Source organism: Clarias gariepinus, chromosome 11 (genome assembly GCF_024256425.1).
Source record: "Clarias gariepinus isolate MV-2021 ecotype Netherlands chromosome 11, CGAR_prim_01v2, whole genome shotgun sequence".
Classification (NCBI taxonomy): domain Eukaryota; kingdom Metazoa; phylum Chordata; class Actinopteri; order Siluriformes; family Clariidae; genus Clarias; species Clarias gariepinus.
This window is the reverse complement of record NC_071110.1, coordinates 31,090,180-31,110,587: the sequence shown is the minus strand read 5'-3', so window position 1 is coordinate 31,110,587 and position 20,408 is coordinate 31,090,180. Positions and strand designations below refer to the sequence as shown.

Below are 20,408 nucleotides of genomic sequence, written 5' to 3'. Positions count from 1 at the left end.
AATAACATTACAGGAGAATATATGCATGGCTGTAAAGGAAAAATATATAGTACAGACCAGTTTTCAGATGGAAACAAAAAAAACTAATGTACACTCCTGGGATTTGCATAAAAATAGAAAGAAGCGAGTGTGACAAAGTTACCAGAAGAACTCATATTCTCCAGCAAGCTCAGTAAAACCTAACCGCTGTTTTACTTATAGTTCTGTGCAAAAGTCTTGGGCACATACAAAAATATGGCATAAAAGCAGAAGATGCTTTTAAAAACATTTCTGCATAAAAGAAACTTCTATAAAGAGCAATAAAGAGTAATAGTATTTCTTTTAATAGTGTGTGTGTGTGTGTGTGTGTGTGTGTGTGTGTGTGTGTGTGTGTGTGTGTGTATTTGTGTATGTGTATATGTGTAAGTGTGTTTGACTGTTTGTGTGTGTATATGTATGTGTGTGTGTGTGTGTGTGTGTTGTGAGATTAATATCGATTTGTTCAAGCTGCTGATCTCCTGTTGCACACACACACACACACACACACACACACTTCTCTTCCCCTAATCAGTAACCGGAGCACGGGTCGGTATGTAAATAGTAAAACGACGAAAGGGGGCGGGGCGCCGGTACAGATCGCCACGCGCGCGCTGGCTGGGTGCGCGAGAGAGAGATCGAGACACACACATACACACACACTCTCGCGGCGCAAAGTTGAGTGGAGCAGGAACAACGCGCGAGCTCGAAACAGGACGGAATGTAACGCGGTTGTGTTGGGTTAACTGAGGTGTGTGTGTGTGTGTGTGTGTGGAGGCATGTCGGGGAGCGCGCGGCTCTGAGCTGTCCGACATGCCCGAGGATGCTGCGCTCAGATCAGAAACCGGACAGGTGGACGCGGAGGTGCTGAACGGCGACGCGAGCGCGGGACCGACATGGCAAGCGGCAGTGCTCGCGAGCGTGCTGATTTTCACGAGCGTGGTGGACGTGCTGGGGAACGCGCTGGTCATCGTGTCCGTGCTGAGAAACCGGAAACTGAGGAACGCAGGTGAGTGCGCGAGCTCGCCCGTTGGTGCTGGTGACAAAGACAAGTGTGTGTGTGTGTGTGTGTGTATGCTCGCGCGCTCTAAGGCGACATGCATACAAGTATCACTGACGATTAACCGCGCGTCTCGTGCACAACGGGTTCACTCGCACGTGCCCAGGCAACTGCGATCCTGCGTCGCGCGCGAGACTGATTGGCGGGGTCGGCACGCGCGCTTTTGCCATCAATCAATTTCAAATATAAATGAAACAATAATAATAATAATAATAATAATAATAAAATAATAATAACAACATCAACAGTAATAATTTTAATAATAACAATAACATCAACAATAATAATAACAACAATAATAACAAAAATAATAAAAATACTGATATTGGTTATTAATAATTTAGCAAAAATAAATTGTGCCACGAGGTGTTATTATTATTATTATTATTATTATTGTTGTTGTTGTTGTTGTTGTCCTGGCACGTGCAAACGAGTGTATGTACCCTTCAGGAAAGGTGGTGCGTGCGCGTGTTCTCCTGGTCTCTCTCTTTCTCTCTCTCTCTCACACACACACACATACACACACACACCATTCCAAATTGTAAGTGCATTTCTAACTAACAGTATAAATAAACCAAGTTTCGAGCATCTTATGTTTACGGTTGTGCCTCTTCTGCACGCATATGCTGTTTACTGTATATTTATCCATCCATCTAAAACCTTTATAGTTCAACTAGGGACTAGTAATTAATACTGTATTTATTCCCGTTGTGGTCAACATTCACACACTCATTCACACACTACGGGCAATTTGGAAACTCCAGTGAACCGAATCTGCATGTCTTCGGGCTGTGGAAGGAAACCGGAGTACCCGGAGGAAACCCACCAAGCTCAGGAAGAACATGCAAACTCCACACACACACACACACACGGGACGGGAATCAAACCTGCACCCTTAATGCAAGGCTGATTAATGCTAAAATTGATCTAACTTTAATGAATTCTGCTGATGTTTTAACAGTAAATCATGCTTTTAATACATAAATAAATATTGTTGATTTAAGAGAAGGCTGCATTTGCTGGTGGCGCCTAAAGTCATAATTAATTCTAAAAAACACAGACAGTACAAGGGAACAAAAACATCTAAGGTCAGATCATATTATCATATCGTAGGTGAAAGCCCGGGGAGCTGGGGGTCATCAGAGGAATGTGTACATGAGGAATGTAGAAAAACGCATATTTGATGAACGAAACTTTGCAAAGTTGGATTAATCATAAACGAACACAGCCCAGCTGGATGCAATTAGGTCACATGCAAATGAAAATAATTACCATGCGCTGATTAAAAACCTGTTAAGGGAAATCTTGTGGTACTAAAAGAATGTGGACACCTGAGCAACACAACATGTTGTATGTGCGTGTGTGTGTGTGTGTGTGTGTTTGTAGTTCTAAGGTAATACAATTCTTTAGAACGTCTCGATACTGTATGCTCTAACGTTACTAGCTCTCTTAATGGTTCTAGTCCTAACCTGTTTCTGCATGGCAGTACACACAAAACAAGCTCCATAAAGACATGGATGTTGGACATGCACGTGTGGAACGACTGTAACGCCACTGAGCAAACGCCTTTGGGATGAACCTGAACACTGAGGGCACCCCTTTTCTCTCACGTACATTACACACACACACACACACACACACACACACACACCCTGCACCCAGCAGATCTGGTTCTGATCAGGTCTGTACATATTACTGTTCAGGACCTAAAATAAATAAATAAAACAGGTTGGTTATTCAGCAATTGATGTTTCCGCACGTAAGTGGTGTTGAGATCTTCCTAGACTTCCACAACATTAATAACGTCCTTGACAGCCCTACCGGGTCATGTGATCTGATTTTGGATCCTTGCAACCTGAGTGACTCAGTTGAATCTCCCAAGCCACAGTTATATCAGGAACAGTTTCAAGATGTGTGTCTTATCTCAGGAACGCTCTCTATTTTTAGGAATAGGAAACTACGAGTCTTTTGTTTGGCAACTCATGCATCGCCACACTGACTCCCAAATCTTTGTTTTCAAATCCATTTATGTTTGTTGTTGTTGTTTTTGGTTTACGGCACTTGGCATCCAATAAGTTGCATTACCGCCCCCTTCTGGTCCTGATCTCTCTCATCCTCCTTTCAATTTAAATTCCTTTTTCTCCATTTGCCAAAATACTTTTCAGATTTCCATTCTGGAACCACGACATGTCTGGAGCTAGTTTGGAGTCGGTGCCTAGTTTTGAATCCGTTCTTTGTTTTCAGACAGCCAAAGCATCGGAGTCGGGTCCACGGCGGCACCAACATTTTGCTGGGCTAGAACAAAGAACTGCTTACGTTAGGGGCTGGGGGGCGGAGATCTAGTTCACGAAGAACGAGAAGTTTGTGAGCGCCATCTTTAAAAAATAGATAGTCAGCTTTAATGCTTTCTCATAATGATAAATCCAGGAGAACTGCTGGCGAAGCTGTTTTAAAGTTCAACGTCGTTGTTGTGCGCGCCGCTACCGTATTTTGCGGCTAACGTTTTTTGCAGCTTGTATTAACATTCTCACTATCATTGCAGCTAGCATTGCTGAAAAAGTAGAGCCGTACACAGACATATACAGTGACGCAATGACGTGACTCTCTAGCCCATGGAAAAACAAAAGAAGTTTTTAAGAGATTCGCTATTGAACCAGCACCAGACACGAACTAGCACTTGGTTTACTTTCGCCATTCTTCTAGAATCCTGCAGGTGGTGCACTCTAAACTGTTTACTCGGTACAGCATCATGTGATATAAGTTTGCTTAAAGCTGTAGCAAAATCGTGATACTTACAGAATTGCGGTACAAATATCGTATCGCGAGGTCCCTGGTGATTCCCGTCGCTAGTGTTCATAGTGTTCTTTAGGTAAACTGAGGAACGTTCAGTCCTGACCTTCGTTCCTTGTAGATAGATCCATTTCCACTCGGTAACCTTTGACTCCCTGAGCGATTTAGTCCCGTCCTCAGACGTCTCGCTTTCTCAGACACTCATCAGCTTCTTCGTGTAGCAGACGCTCCACAGGAGGACGTTTCGACGAGCCACTTTCTTGATGCCGCGTAGTGTGTAATTATATGTCAAGTCTAGAGAGACTATCTCTCTTTTCTCCCTTATTAGCAAAGAAGATGAGAGCCTCAACACTGAGTTTCTCGTCCTCACATCCTGTTTTGTCCCGTCTGTCTGCGAGCTTGCTTCTTTTGTTCGATAAGCTGTTGTGCAGTAATTGCAGTATCAGGAAGATGACGCATCAACCTCTTCAAGTAGCCGTCGTGGTCTAAAATTACAGGTTGTTTTTTTATTTTCCTGAACATTACATCGTCTAGGACTCGGAGGGTACCAAAGTGCAAATCCGGTTGCTTTATACACATGGAACATTTTAGCATTTGAATCTCTTGCTCGGTTGTAAGGCCACAGTGAATACAGCATATGTCTGAGAGTTATGGATGGAAGGCTGTGGCTTATCAACGGTGTTCCATCTGAAAATTTCAGGAATCATCGTCCTCGCACAGTTGACTGATTTGCACACTCGAGGGCTTGTGCCAGCTTCGTGAAATGACCTGCGATGCATCTCCTGAGTGCGAAAAACATCAAAAAAACTACTTGATAGATGCGGATGCAGCTTTATTTTTTCTCTTTCTTTAAAAAAAAATAATAAATACTTTCAAGTAACCTCCTGGCAGAAGAACACAACACCTCTCGAGAATACAACACGTGACAAAATGATTTCCGTCTCGTTCAATCTCAGACCATTCAACAAAAAAGTAACGCAGGTAAAATGCAGCACTGTTACTTGTCCTCGAGGTCCTGTGATGTCCTGCATGCCAGTCCAGGCTTTGTGGGAAAACATCTCTTTTGGGACGTATTATGCGTGATACGTGATGTCCCGGATCCCCCCTGTGGAGTTTACCACCTTGAATCTGACATTTTCCCCATTGTTTGCTCAGACTAAGAATGCTTTTAAAAAAGTCAATTGGACAATTACAAAAAAGCAACACCCTGTATTCTGAGGTCAGGGCCTTGTTTTTTGACTTTGCTGGAGTTCTCTTAGAGAGAATATCAGATGTTTTTTTTTTTTTATGTTGTTTTTGTTGTTTTGGGCTGCTGGCATGGAAACGGTGAACAGACTGGACAGATTGCACTTCTTGTGACTCTGCTGCAACTTTCCACCAATCGAGGGGCTTTCTAGGGAACCTGGACCACCTCTGCACTCTAGGAAACTGGCAGACTTACCGTTTTTCTTTTTTTTTTTGCAGACATCGCTGGAAAGTTTAAAATTGATGACCTGTGCTGCCCCGCACAGGGGTGTCTCAACATCTGTCCTTCTGTTCAGACACGACAAGGGCAGTGCAGTTTATTCCTAAATACCTTAGGATCGAATTCAGCCGTGCTTTTTTTTTTTTATTTGATTTATTTATTTATTTTTATTTTGTGTATCTCTTACCTTCAGATTAAAGTAGAATCTATTTTCTCAGCTCTTTGTCCTCAGACCTGTTTTTTTTTCCCAAGGTTTCTGTTTCTTCTTTTAGAAACACTTAGTGTTAAATGGAGCGCCAAATCACTCACTTATGGGTTCTGTTCTTTGCAAACCGGCCCTGCACGCTAGGCTTCAATCCGCATTATTTCGTTTTTTTCTTTACGTACACATCTGAATGTGGGCTTATAAATTTAAAACCTCGTGTGTGTGTGTGTATACAGTATGTGTGTGTGTGTGTGTGTTTTCAGACTGCTGACTCCGCCAACTTTGTGTATCTTTCTCCAGCAGGCCACACACACACACACACACACACACAAAAGAACAGTTAATGCAGAATGCATTCCCGGACACGGCAGCACTGCATGTCATAACGCGATCGCCATGACGACTCTGCTTTGATTAGTGATTTGATTCGATTCCCCCCTCGGGGTCTGTGTGAATGGAGTTTGCATGTCCTTCCTGTGCTTGGTGGGTTTCCTCCATACACTCCGGTTTCCTCCCAAAGACATGCAGATTAAGCATTTTTCCAAATTGCACATAGTGTATAAATAAGTGTGTGCGTGTGTGTGTGTGTGTGCCCTGTGATGGATTGGCACCCTGCCCAGGGTGTACCCTGCCTCGTACCCTAAGTCTCCAGCCCACATCCCCCGTGACCCTGTATACAGGATAAAGTGGTATAGACGATGAGTGAGTGAAATTATTAAAAAAACAATGTACATAAAGGTTAAAGGATGTACAACTTGTAAAACTATAATTTGTTTTTTGTTTTTTCGTCTCTTTGCTGTCCCTGCTCCTGAAAAACAACATATGATAAACGTCTCGACTGAAATATCTAGCATTAACCCTGAAAGATAAAAATTTCTTTGTTTAATGTTCACATCGGAGCTCCTGTGAAAAAAAAGAACGGCGTGTGTTTGTGTGTGTGGAGCGGCGTCAGTAAGGCTGTGCTCCCAGACAGCTTTTAAACTACAGTGTGAAATCTTTCACCGAGCAGAAATAAAAACATGAAAGAGTGTGTGTGTGTGTGTGTGTGTGTGTGTGTGTGTGTGGTCAAGTCTTTACTGAAATTGATGGTCATCAATATGAAGGACGGTCTGTGCCGTCATCATTTATACACTTTTATAGCTGAACGTCTTTACATCTCACACACGGGATTAAAAGGAAACGGAGCGACGGCCACAAGGAGCTGGTATTTTCTGACTCGCGTACGATTGCGCATGTTGAATTGTGGGCTGTTTTTGGGGAAAGGCTTGAAAACAAGGAACAATATGACCGACATTATCACCTTACCTTCATTATTTGAGTGGGAATTATGGTTGAAATCGTGTTACAGTTTCCCTTCACCGGTACAAAGAGCCACAGACCTGTTCCACCGTGACAGCGTGGACAAAGCGAGCTCCATGAAGACATGGTGTACTAAAGTTGGACTAGAAGAGCTCAATTGTCTTTAAAGAACCAAAACCCCACTGAACACCTTTGAGAGGAACTGGAACCAGAACTGGAGCCTACTTGCCATCCGAACATCAATGCCTGACCTCAGGAATGATCTCGCAGATAAACTGAACCGGCACAAATCCCCACGGCCATGCTCCAACATCTAGCGGGAAGCCTTCACAGAAGCGTGGGACGATCGACAAACAAATCGACAAACTCTTCCTATTATTAAATCTCACCTTAAGACCTTTTTTTTTTACATACAGAGTGATGAGTTATTCCTCTATTCCATCTATTATTTATTTATTGTTTTACTGTTTAATTTGCCAATGAGGGTGGACATTGTATTGTTGTATATTGTTGTATATTGTTTTATTTGGGTTTCATTTTCTCATTATTGTCTGTTTCGCAGTCTGCAGCTGTGATTGGGACTTTATGAGGAAGGTAAAGCGGAATTATGGGTAATAAAAATTAAAGAAATGGTTTGTAGGTGAGAATAAAGCTGATTAATGAAGCATTGTTTCAGTCATTATTTCCATCCCTGTATCATGTGAAATTATTCCCAGTGTTGGGTTGATAATAATATACTGTATAATAATCATATTCGAATTATTGTACATTATAAGATAAGTAATGAAAAGAATTATGGATGAATTTAGGTTAAAGTCTTTTTAAAATAAAGTTGAATTAAAGCCAAAGGATGTGTGTGTGTGGAAAAGAGAGTGAGAGTAGATCTGGACTGCTGACTTTGGATTTACGGTTCTTGCACTCTTTGCCTGCAGACGTGACAAACCTAATCCATTTTGTCTGCAGGTGCGTACAGGGAGAATGATCTGCTGCTTCCCAATCTTGACTTGGCCATGATTACTTTGTCCATTCTCTGTATCGTTCTCCAACTGGAAAAAATAATAAAAATAAGATCCAAAGTAAGGTCAAACAAGTTCTCATGAGCTGTTGAAGAATGCAGCGTCGTCCTGCTGGACAACCAACATTCATCCACCTGTATTCATCCACGGGTCACGCCATCAACCTACATTATTTACAGAGTTGAATTCATAATAATAATAATGAACCATGAGTAATATGATTAATACTAGAAATAATTATAGGATTATGAGCAAAATTAAGCTTTAATGTGTCTTTAGATAGGGTAGAGAGGAACAATGGGCACAGTTTGGGGTAATTATGGGTATGGTTTGGGAATTCTTGGTACAGTTGAGCTAAGCATTGGGGAATTATGGATACAGTTGGGGAAATTATGGGTTCTGTTGGGGGGAACGGTACTGTATTTACAGTTGGGGTAATTATTCAATTCAATTTTATCTGTTTAGCGCTTTTAACGATTGACATTGTCGCAAAGCAGATTAACACAATCCAAAAAATTAAGGTACAGTTGGAGGAATAATGAGTACAGGTCGGGGGGATTATGAGCACAATTGGGAAAATTGTGGAAAAATTACAATTATGATTAATTCTAGAGATAATTATAGAACTGTGAGGGGAAAAAAGCATTAATTATGCTGTAATTATGTCTTAAGTGCTGAGCAATCATGGGCACAATGGGGGGAGCTATAGATGTGGTTGAGGGGAACAATGGGCACAGTTTGGGGTAATTAAGGGTATGATTTGAGAATTATGGGTACAGTTGGTACAGTTTGGGGAATTACAGATACAGGTGGGGAAATTATGGGTACTTTTGGGGAACTATAGTTAGAGTTGGGGTAATTATAAGTACATATGGAGGAATTATGGGTACAGTTGGGGGGAACAATAAATACAGATGGAGTGATTATGGGTACAATTGGGGGAATTGTGGAAAAAAATAGGGTTAAATTAACATTATCGTATCAGTGCAATGAAAACAGAATGTATATGAGTCTATTGATTGAGATGTCAGAGACAGAGATCCCTCTCCTGGCACAGAGCCACCATTGTAAAGTCTTATTGCAGTGGATAGAAAAGAATTCCTGTAGGTTTTTTTGTTCGTTTGTTTGTTTCAGGGAAGAAACATGTAAATGAAAATGAATAGACCTTATAAAATAAATTAAATCTTACTTAACCTTCATTTATTATCCCTCTTGGCACCGGCTGCTTTAAAAACCAAAGTGTAAGTGGCTCTGTTTATGGGTTTTTATATGGCATTGTATATTTAATAATCTGTTCCCATATAATGTATTGCCCTACCAGTTGTTTTGGTTCTGTGTTTCTATTCTCGTGAAACTTTCTCTCCAAATTATTTGGGGAATCCCGTTGACGCAAGAATGTGTTCTTCATGACGCTGTCCACTAGGCCTCTGCTTCCTGCCGAACTTTAACACTTCCGCAGATGACACGAGTCTGAGTTGTACTGGAAGTCCGAAGTGTATAATGTGAAAAGGGACAGGTGAGAGTACTGTCCCCTGTGGTGCTCCAGTACTGCTGACCAGACACTTTTTCACCCTCACAAACTGTGGTCTGTCTGTCAGATAGTCTGTTCTCCAGGAGGTTGTGGAAGTGTCAACCTGGATTTTCTGGAGTTCCTCTTGCAGCAGGACAGGGTGGATTGTGTTAAAAGCACTGGAGAAATCAAAGAACATTATTCTTACAGTGCTGCCTGCTTTATCTAGGTAAGTAAGAGCTCACTGAAGAAGATAAATGAATTGGCATCACCCACACCAACCTGAGGGCAGTGGGTTTAAGAAGGAGCTAAACTGAGGTCTGAGATGAGCCAACACCGTCCTCTGCAAAATCTTCTTTACATGGGATGTAAGGGCGACTGGTCTGTAGTCATTGAGGGTTTAAGAAGATGACTTTGATGAAACTGAAACAATGCAGGGTTGCCTTATGGGTAGATTATAGATGAATTATCGCAAATAAATGGGTGAAATAATGGGAAATTTTGAATAAATTAATACAGTGGTGCCTCGGGCATTAAAATTTTTGCCCTCAATAAAAAAAATTTTGAAAGAAATCTTTACACTAACCATTTTTCGGCATACAAGCGACCAAGCTGGTCGGGCCTAATTCCAGTTGCTGATCAAAACTTGCTTGTGTCAGTGTAAAGCAAAGTGAAGTGAATTTAATTATTTTTTTTAGTTTTTTTTATTTTTGTTTGCATTTTTGCATTTTAACACCATGCGTCCCAAGAATGTTAGCAAGGACGGTAGCAAGAAGAAAAGGGAGCCGCTTTCAGTTTGGTTTTTAAAGCAGCAGATGCCAAGAGAAATCATAAAAGGTTTAACGTCTATTAATTTCATATTTTGCTTAATTTACGTGTTTCCTGAATGTTTTGATTATTTTTACATGCAAAAATATGATGATAGTGTTGGAAATTGGTAATATTGGTAATATTTTTGGGAGGCTGGAACGGATTATCTACATTTACATTATTTTCTATGGGAAAATGCGTTTTACTATACGAAATTTAGCCTTAAGAACTCGCCTCCGGAACGGATTTAAGTGGATAAATTTTGTGAAATTCTGAATGAAATATCAGGTAATATAAGTAAAATTAGGTGGAAATCTGAGTACAACTAGAACATTATGAGTAACATTAAGGTGAAATATACTCTGTACATATAAGTACATTCCCATGGAATTCTCAGGTTAATTTCTGAATTAGAATTTGGTAAACAGTTAAAACCAATGTTTAAATTGAGTGAATGTTAAATGTTAAATTGTTTAAATGTGAAATTATCAGGACTAACGGATGGGATTATACACAAAACCCTGTGGAATTCTGGGTAATTTTTGTCTGTGATAGTTAGATGCTTAAAGACGAATAAAAAAAAACTAAGAATAACAGTAAGTTGTTTTCTTGCTTTTGTAATGTATGGGATTATGGATAAACTAGAGTGGGATTGTGGGTAAATTCAGGTCATTTATGCCTTGATGTCTAAAACCTCAGCGAGAGAGAGAAAGCACTGAGTATGGTCATGCCAATAGGGGCTTAAGGAATTGATATAAGGAGAGATGAACGAGAGAGAGAGAGAGAGAGACATTTACTTCTGATTTACACTTTGATTTATTTGATCCTCTTATCGTTACTCCACTCATCCATCATCTTCATCTTCTCACCATTTGTGTAGGCAAGGAAAAGAGAGAGGGGTGTGTGTGTGTGTGTGTGTGTGTGTGTGTGTGTGTGTGTGTGTGTGTGTGTGGCATTTCATAAAAAATAAAAAAAATGATGACAGGCCAGTTTACACCCTGGCTATCTGAATCATCATTCTGTTCTGTCATCTCTTCTTCTCTTTTTAATCTCCACTTCTCTCTCCTTTATTGTTCTTCATATTTTCCTTTCTTTTTTTTTGTAAACATGAGTGATCTTCGATTTTTGTGTTTTCCTCAAGATGATGACTTTCAGTGTCTTGTTAAGGCAGCGTGATGAGTTTGTAAATGCTGTACTCTGTGTGTGTGTGTGTGTGTGTGTGTGTGTGTGTGTGTGTGTGTGTGTGGAGCTGATGTTCCTTGACGATGACCCATTTTTTATGAGTGAAATATGAATTAAAGAGTGATGGGGGAAATAGGCTGTCATACATTTTTGGATTTGCTATTTAATATACCTTGAATGTGTATATCAACTTTACATATTTATGTTTTTGAGATGAACAAATAAGCCTGGATTACTTACCGTATACAGTATATAAGTAAAAACAGGGATTTTGAATACTAACACAAGTTCAAGTAGGCTTTATTGTCCAAGTGTGTGAGGGCGAGATGGAGTGTAGTGGAGATGGCGTCGTCCGTTGAGCGGTTAGGACGGTACGCAAATTGCAGTGGGTCCAGTGAGGGGGGCAGCAGGGTCTTGATGTGTCTCATGACGAGCCGCTCGAAGCACTTCATGATGATGGGTGTGAGTGCAACGTGACGGTAATCATTGAGACAGGACACAGTAGACTTCTTGGGCACGGGGACGATGGTGGTGGCCTTGAAGCAAGTGGGTACGACGGCGCTGCTCAGAGAGATGTTGAAGATGTCGGTGAGAACATCTGCCAGCTGTTCAGCACACTCTCTGAGCACTCTGCCTGGAATGTTGTCTGGTCCAGCAGCTCAACGTGGGTTGACTCTGCGTAGAGTTTTCCTCACATCAGCTGTAGTGAGACACAGCACCTGGTCGTTCAGAGGAGGGGTGGACTTCCTCGCCGCCAAGTCGTTCTGCCTGTCGAACCGGGCGTAGAAGTTGTTCAGCGCATCTGGGAGGGAGCCGTCACAGGCAGGTAATGTCGTGCTTTAATGAGTAATGGCTTGTAAGCCCTGCCACATGCGCCATGTGTCTTGGTTGTGGATTCTCTGGGCGTGTGCGCGCTTCGCCTCTCTGAGGCCCGAGAAAGTTTGGCCCTTGCTTTCTAAGGGCCACCTTGTCTCCCACTTTGTCTTGGCTCCTTAGAAGTGCATGCACCTCCACAGTAATCCACGGTTTCTGATTGGGACATGAGATGATGTTCTTGGAGACAGTGACGTCATCGGTGCACTTGTTGATGTAGCTGGTCACTGATGACGTGTACTCCTCCAAGTCAGGGAAGTCGCCGTAAGTTGCGTAACATGTTCCAGTCAGTGTTCTCAAAACAGTCCTGAAGACCAGAGATGGCTCCTGCTGGCCAGGTTTTCACCTGCTTTTTAAATCTTTAAAAATGTATTTTAAAATCGTGATTAGTGGTGATTCAAAATTTTGAATCGATTCACAGCAATAATAAAAATATAATAGATATGTTAATAAAGTGAAATTTACAAGAGGTAAAAGTATTTGGCATCTACAAATGAACACTGCTGCTTTTGTATTTTATTTTTTTTATTTTTTATTTTTTTGAAAGCACTTTTTTTTGTAAAAAAGTGTCTTGAGTTGTTTTGGCTTCCTGAGTTATATTCAAGGTTGCTGGCTTTAAAAAAAAAAAAAAAAAGGCAAAGCAATACTTCTTCCCAGATTCAGTTTCTCGGCTGGTGAGACTGCTTGAGGTTTCTTTGTACTGTGCACAAAGACGATTGCTCCTGTCTCCTGTTCCCTCGCCCCTAACATTGCTCCGTACCTGAGTATACTCGCACAAGGTAGAAAGACAGAGCCATGCTCTGATGTCTGTCTGATTCATGTCTGAAATGCCGGCCTTCCAGGAACTCCTTTGATGACCCAAACATGTGAAAAGGGCTTGAAGCGAAGTCAGGACTGTACAGGGGATGTGGCAGTAACTCCCAGTATGAGTGGTGTTGGTGAATGAGTGTGTGCACAGTTCCCACAAACGGATGCATCTTTTCCGCAAGATGATGACAAATTATCTATAATTTTTTCCCCAGTTTTTTCCACTCGCTGAATGTTCACGTAAACGACTGCAACAGTTTGACTCGAACATCCCTCATATTTAAGCCATTCTCGCATAGGAGACCCGTTTTTAGTCGTAGTCATCTCTGTATCTGTATGCCTATTGTGTCATGTTGTTTTTCATTTACGTTTCATTGTCTCATCGTTCTCCTCTAGCTGTTCCTGACATTCTGTAATAAACGACAGATAAAAAAAAAAAAAAAACGTCTCCGCAGTGACTTAACAGATTTTCACACTGTTCCAAACGTCGTTATTAAAAAAAGTCGGAAATATCACATTAGCATAGATATTCAGACGCTTTCCTACAGCGCTCAGGTTTGAGCCGAGGTCAGCCGCGCTGCAGTTTTATCATCCGTGTGATGGTTCGAGAATTTAAGTCGGGATTCTCGCCTGGTTAATTCCTTCCGTACAGCACATTTCCGTCTATAAAACCTCACAGCCGCCACGACAAAACCAACCCACGAGCCCAGACGACATGCTCGAGCATCCTTCAGAAAACGCTCCAGCCGCCTTGTAGGTCCTGAAGATCTCTGTATTTCTAATTTGTCTTTTATTCAGCGTGACTCCGTTAGCATCATGACTAAATGCAAGCTGCCTGTTTTCCTTATCAGCAGAAAAACACTTGTGAATGACATTCATTATTAATATGTTTATCTCACTGTTGATATGCTTTGTCAGGCTGTAATTAAAGATGCCGTGATGGCTAAGGGTGTAAATGAAATTCGCACTGTGGTCGCTGCAAACAGATTTTGAAATCCAACTTTGGGTTTGTTGCTGGTGCGAGCAGAACAAGGCAAAGGCATGCCAAGAAGAAAGAGAAGGAAGGATGGATGGGAAAAAGAAGCTAAAGAAGAATAAAGAAGGTAAAGAAAAATCGATCGCTTATCAGATTCTTGTGGATTTGCTTCAGGAACATAGTATAAAGGGGAATGAGGCAAAAAACATTCGCTGACTGTCCTGCAGTCGAATCTCGCTCGCGCATTTCCATGGAAAAACAGTAAGGCCAAGCGTCTGCAATGAGAGTGGTGCAATAATCGAGGCAGTCTTGCATCATGTGTCTATAACTGAAATAATCCCGAATAAAGAATCATGGTTCAAATTGCATGCTCATGCACCATACAGTGCATATATATATATATATATATATATATATATATATATATGTGTGTGTTTTCTATAAATTATTTCGTATGGGAAAATTCTATTTTGTTTACAAGTGTTTTGGAATACGAGCCCACTCCGTAACAAATTATGCTCATAATCCAAGGTTCCACTGTACTTAAACATAAAAAAGTGTTTAAACCTGTTAATGTGACCTTGACAGGACATCACTGCCATTACAGTTTATTACCTCGATATCCTAAAGATGTATTAGGCTGCATTTTATCTTTTACTTCAATCAGGTCAAACCGAAACTTTGTAATGAAGTTTCTGTTAAATGAAGCTGTAAAAGCGATTAAAATTTATTTAAGGAATTTAAGCACAGTACAGTGATGAGACTCTAATATTTAAACATTTTAAAGGGGGCTGTACGCCTGTGAATATTCCGTGTTATTCTGGACAATCGAAAGTCCCACTTTCACTTGAATGAATATGTGAACTGTGAGTAAAATCTATATTTCATTAAAACTATTTTGTACAACATGACAACTACTCCAAAAATAAATGCCTTACAAAAAAATTAAGTTTGTTTAATAAGCACACTTTTATAGTTCTTTCCCGAAAGGCTGATTTAGTCATGTGACACAGGATTGTTGAAGGAGAAAGAAAAATGGAGATGCAAGCAAACAGGAACAGAGTCTGCATAAAAAAGACGAAAACCAAGACAATGCTCGTTTTTCAAGTCAAAATTGATTAAAAATCTTTGCTCGTCTTGCGGAACACTCACAAACTGTGTTACTCGCAATCCGAGGTTTTACTGTACAGGAGTACGTCCCGCAAGTCACACAATTTTAAAAAACAGAATATAAGTGTTACTATATTACGAAATAGACAGAAATGTGTCCGTCTGTTCTGTAAACCACACTTGTTTCGTTCTCTGGTGCATGATGGGACAGTTAATAAAAACGTGTTCACTTCACTATTCATTTCCCAGTCATCGATTTTGGACAAATGGAAAGGCAAGAGGATCAAAAGCAACGGTGTGGTGTGTGGGGAACGAAAGGGGTCAGGAGGTTATAATACAGTTGGTGTTGTTTTTGTGATTTAATGGCGTAGATAATGAGGTCACGAAAAGTTCCAGAAGAATCCATCAATTAGATTGCATGCATTCAGATCACATTTTACTTCTTTAGTTTTACTCAGCTAGTTAAATTACACAAGCTAATTAGAGCGAAGGAAATCAAGTGTGTAAATCTCGAAGGAAATCACTGCAGCTACGTCGCTCCTGCTGCCAAGTCCGTGTGTGTTCCTGTTGTCTGAATCTGCTCATGTGACACACTTCTGGGTTTTTTGTTTTTGTTTTTTTCAAATTTACACTCTTGAGACATAAATTTGCATTTCCAAGTTGACAAGAGTGTGTTAAAACTTAATGTGTGTGTGTGTGTGTAAGTGTGTGTAAGTGTGTGTGAAATCATAAGCAGAACTAGAAATCATCCTTTTGTCTCAGGTCATTAATGTTTTAATTAGGAATTAAGGTTTAATTACTGTGTGTGTGTGCGCGCGTGTTCAAGCTGCTCTATAATTCTGTCATTTAATCATGTCTATGATGTGTGTGTGTTGTATTAACTTCTGCGATGAACGTCTCTGAGCTCATTAGTCTTGTTTATAAACGCACTAGTGCTGCACACGCCGTTAACGGTTAAAGAGTTTGTAGAAACAGTTAAAAGGTTAAAGCTAAAAATAATCTGCTGATCTTTAATGTAATCAGTGATATTATTATTATTATTATTATTATTTGAGGTTGAAGCCCACGTACATGTCTGTGTGTCTCTCTGTACAGCAGAACTCTCTGTCTAACTTATTAATACAAAGAAATCCCATTCCGTAAGGTTGAGTATCTTACGCCTTGCTGTGAATATGTTTGCTCTAACGACCCGTGTTTAATCTCGTAGTGGCGTTCCACATCACTGCTTTAATTATCACCACCGTTTTGGAACATATGAGACAAACTGGTTTTAAACTTCCTGCATGAAGAATAAACGTACAATGATCTGTCCTTGGTCGCGTATTCGGAGGATTTGGGTGCTTTGTAGGGGTATTACGGTAGTTTCCGGGGTCTCTTCCGCGTACTTTATTAACTCAGCTAATCAGCTAGCTGAATTACACAAGCTAATTAGAGCTAGTTTAAGTTTAATTAAGCGATTTGCAGTAAACTCGCGTTGATTGGCTCTATTAAGTGCTGCACACAGCCACGCCCACCTTGAGAGTAAAAGGGGTATATTTGTCCAAAAATCGTGTGAGTTCTGACCAATGTACATACTAAATCTTTTTTTTATACATATACTGTAGATGCACACACAAACACACACACACACACATACATAGACAAAAACACATTGTGTGTATCTCTGTTTGAGTTAAATTTCATAGGGATGCGATGCAACGCTCCTGGATCGCATAGATATGAGATTTTGACTATTGATGACTGTCTTAGGAAAAAAAAAAGACATTTTGAGTTACTGCAGGTATCTTGTGCTGTGTTCTTCATCTCTGTGGATTAAAAATAAAATCCTCAAATATTCAGAAATCATTAATGTCATGCCTGTACAGATGTATTCAGAACCATCACTTAGTCTGTGATTAAAGCATCTCTAGCAGCAGTGACAACCTCAAGTGGTCTTGTGAATGATGCTACAAGCTCGGCACATCTTTCTTTTGGAAGTTTGTCCCATTCTCCTTGGCAGAATCATTTAAGCTCAAACGGTTGAACAGGCAGAGTCAGTGCACTCAGTGTAATTTCTGATCTCTGGTCCAGAGTGTTTTATAGAGTTGTTCTGAAACTTCTCCTGTATTTTCTTGCTGAACAGTGACAGTTTTCCCTCTATACTGACCAATTTCCCAGTTGCAGCATGATGCTGCCACCACCGTGTCTGGCTGTAGGGATGATTTTAATCATTTTTAAGGTAATGTGTGACTTCCTGAATCCAAATAATTCAATCTCTATGGTCTCCCAGATGGCTGTCATGTGCTTTTTAGTGAGGACTGGCGCCTGTCTGGCTGCGGTGCCGTAGAGGTGGAGATTGGTGGAGCGCTGCAGGGATGGCGGTGCTTCTCTAAGTCTCTTCCATCTCCACAAGGAACCCAGGATCTCATTTATAGTCACCCTTGGGTTCTTAGTTACTCTCTGACCAAGGACCTTCACCCCCGATGACACACTTTGGTTGGGCTGCCAGATCCCAATCTGTCGTGAGATTTTATATAGACCGGCGCATGCCTCTCCTAATTATGTCCAATGACGTCAATTAGGCACAGGTGGACTTCAGTCAAGTTTTAAAAGCATCTCAAGGACCAGGATGCACCAAAGCTCATTTACAGGTGTCATACCAAAGGGTCTGAATACTTATGTAAATGGAATATTTCAGTTCTTTATTTTTGATAAAGTAAAAAAAAACAAATTAATTTATAATTAATAAATTAATAAAAACCTGTTTTTACTTTGTTATTGTGGAATATTGTGTGTAGAATAATGAGAAAAAAAAGAAATGAAAATACATATGATAAATGTGAAACATAAAATGTGGAAAACTTAAGAGGTTGAAAACTTTCTGTCGTCACTGTAAATAACTCAATTTAAAATAAATTGTCATTTATTTTATTTCTGTATTCCTTTTATTAAATAGTAATTCATTGATAATTTAAAGAGTCATTTATTTATTATTTATGCAGTGTTAAACATTAAATATAACATTTGGCTTTAAATATGACAACTTTTAGGATTAAAAAGTCGACTTTCTGAAAAAGTCAATCTAAAGAGAAATGAACCTAATATAAACAATAAATACTTTTTTTCCTTAATTTTTATTTCTTTTAAATTTAACTAGTCAGCTTTAATAAAAATACACTAACTCACTCTCACTTATCGTCTATACCGCCGTTATCCTGTGTACAGCATCACAGGGGTCCTGGAGCCTATCCCAGGAGACCTAGGGTACGAGGCGGGGTACACCCTGGAACGGGGTGCAGATCCATCTCAAAGCACACACACACACTCACACATTTGCCAGAGGAAACCCACCACGCAGAGGAAAGGACATGCAAACTCCATGCACACAGACCCCGAGGTGGAAATCGGACCCGGATCCTGGAGGTGCAAGGTGACAGCGGTAACCACTAAACCACCCTGCCGCCCAATAAAAATGCCTTCAGTACTAAAAATAACTTTTTATATAAAGTTTATGAATTAACTCAATTTAAACATTATTAACTTAAAAAAATAGCAACCATAAAAAAAGAAGAGTTTTAAATAGGATTAAATTTTGGTGTCTTTAAAACATCAGCTTTAAATAAAGTCAACTGAAAGAGAATCAGTGTTTAATAAAAAAGGCCAACTTTCAAAAAGAAGTCAACATTAAATGAATAGACTTTATAAAACCCAAATAAAAAAGAAATTAATATTTAAGGGAAAAAATCCATTTTAAAAGGAAAATCAACTTTAAATCTAAAGTATTTTTTTTTTTAGAATTTAGCTTTACATTAAAAGCCAACTTTAACAAAAAGAAGTTTAATTTATAAATTCATTTAGTTTATCTAGTTACAGTAATAGTTCTCCAGCATTAGTCACATCATGTTATGTTACTGGTTTGATATGAGTTTACTAGATCACTTACTAAAATTAGGATAAATTAAATAAAATCTTTTTATGTATATATTTATATTAAATATGGATGTGTCAAATATAAAATTTTTAACAGTGATCATTGTCACAAAGCAACAGCTTACACAATCAGAAAAATTATATAAAAATAAGTTCAAAAAAGTGTGAGCAAATATGTATAAATTTAAATTATCATTTTAGAAACTGCTGAAGTTAACTGTACCAGAAACCACTACAGTTGTGTTTCCTGCTGTGCATTGGTTTGTATTTGTTTGATATAAGGCTGTTCATCTGTGTGTGTTACAGGTAATGCTTTCGTGGTGAGCCTGGCATTAGCGGACCTGCTGGTGGTGTGTTACCCGTACCCTCTGGTCCTTCACGCTCTACTGCACTCCGGCTGGCTGCCTGGCGAGACAGAGTGTAAAGTGAGCGGCTTTCTTATGGGTGCCAGCGTCATCGGCTCTGTCTTCAACATCACCGCCATTGCCCTCAACCGCTACTGCTTCATCTGCCACGCCCGCACTTATGCCAAAGTGTATGGCCGAGGTGGCACTCTGGCTTTAATCCTACTCGTGTGGGCTCTAACGGGCGTTGCCATACTGCCTAATCTTGCAGTGGGGTCACTGACATACGACCCTCGCGTGTATTCTTGCACTTTTAGCCAAACTGCGAGTGCCAGTTACACTTTCGCAGTGGTTTTTGTTCACTTCCTGTTTCCCATTGCCATCGTAACTTTCTGCTATGCACGAATCTGGATACTAGTTCTAAACGTGAGACGGCGGGTAGCTAGCGACACAAGGCCCCGTCTCCGGCCAAGCGACGTCCGCCATTTCCTCACCATGTTCGTCGTCTTTGTGCTGTTCGCGGTCTGTTGGGCGCCACTCAATCTGATTGGCCTAGCTGTCGCCATGGATCCACCCAGAGTGGCGCCAATGGTTCCCGATTGGCTCTTTGTGGTCAGCTATTTTATGGCCTACTTCAACTCGTGCCTCAACGCTGTCGTATATGGGCTGCTCAATCAGAACTTCCGGCGTGAGTATCGATGCATCCTGATGTCACTCTGCAAACCCCGCCTCTTTCTGCAGGACACATCGAGGGGTGGAACAGAGCGAAGCAACAAGCAATCACAGGTTAACAACAACAACGAGCAGGCAAAAGCCGAGACTATGTAACGATAATTACCAGGAATATTAGTACAATCCATCCAGACTTTTCAAATGAAAAGGACCTGAAAGAGAACGCCATTTGTCCCAGTGACACGTTACACTTTTAAGAATACACGTTAGCAATACAGAATTAGAGATTACCTATTCAATAATTCCCCAGGGGACCATGGACAGAGCGGGTCAGGCAGTTAGCAAGATTAATTTATTAACAAAAG

At 40.4% G+C, this 20,408-nt stretch overlaps 1 protein-coding gene across 1 annotated transcript; it reads left to right on the top strand.

Annotated features, from left to right (window-relative positions):
• The first annotated feature begins 828 nt into the window (after window positions 1–828).
• mtnr1ba (melatonin receptor type 1Ba) lies at window positions 829–20,293 on the top strand. The gene is made up of 2 exons (XM_053506925.1): window positions 829–1,024; window positions 19,334–20,293. The coding sequence occupies exons 1-2, from the start codon at window positions 829–831 to the stop codon at window positions 20,197–20,199; spliced, it is 1,062 nt and encodes a 353-aa protein (XP_053362900.1). The 3' UTR covers window positions 20,200–20,293.
• Window positions 20,294–20,408: the final 115 nt, after the last annotated feature.

Excerpts from the sequence above, each read along its gene's own strand:
- mtnr1ba (XM_053506925.1), top strand. The coding sequence starts at position 829 with ATGCCCGAGGATGCTGCGCTCAGATCAGAAACCGGACAGGTGGACGCG. Across the intron at positions 1,025-19,333 it reads CCGGAAACTGAGGAACGCAG|GTAATGCTTTCGTGGTGAGC; the intron begins GTGAGTGCGCGA and ends TGTGTGTTACAG.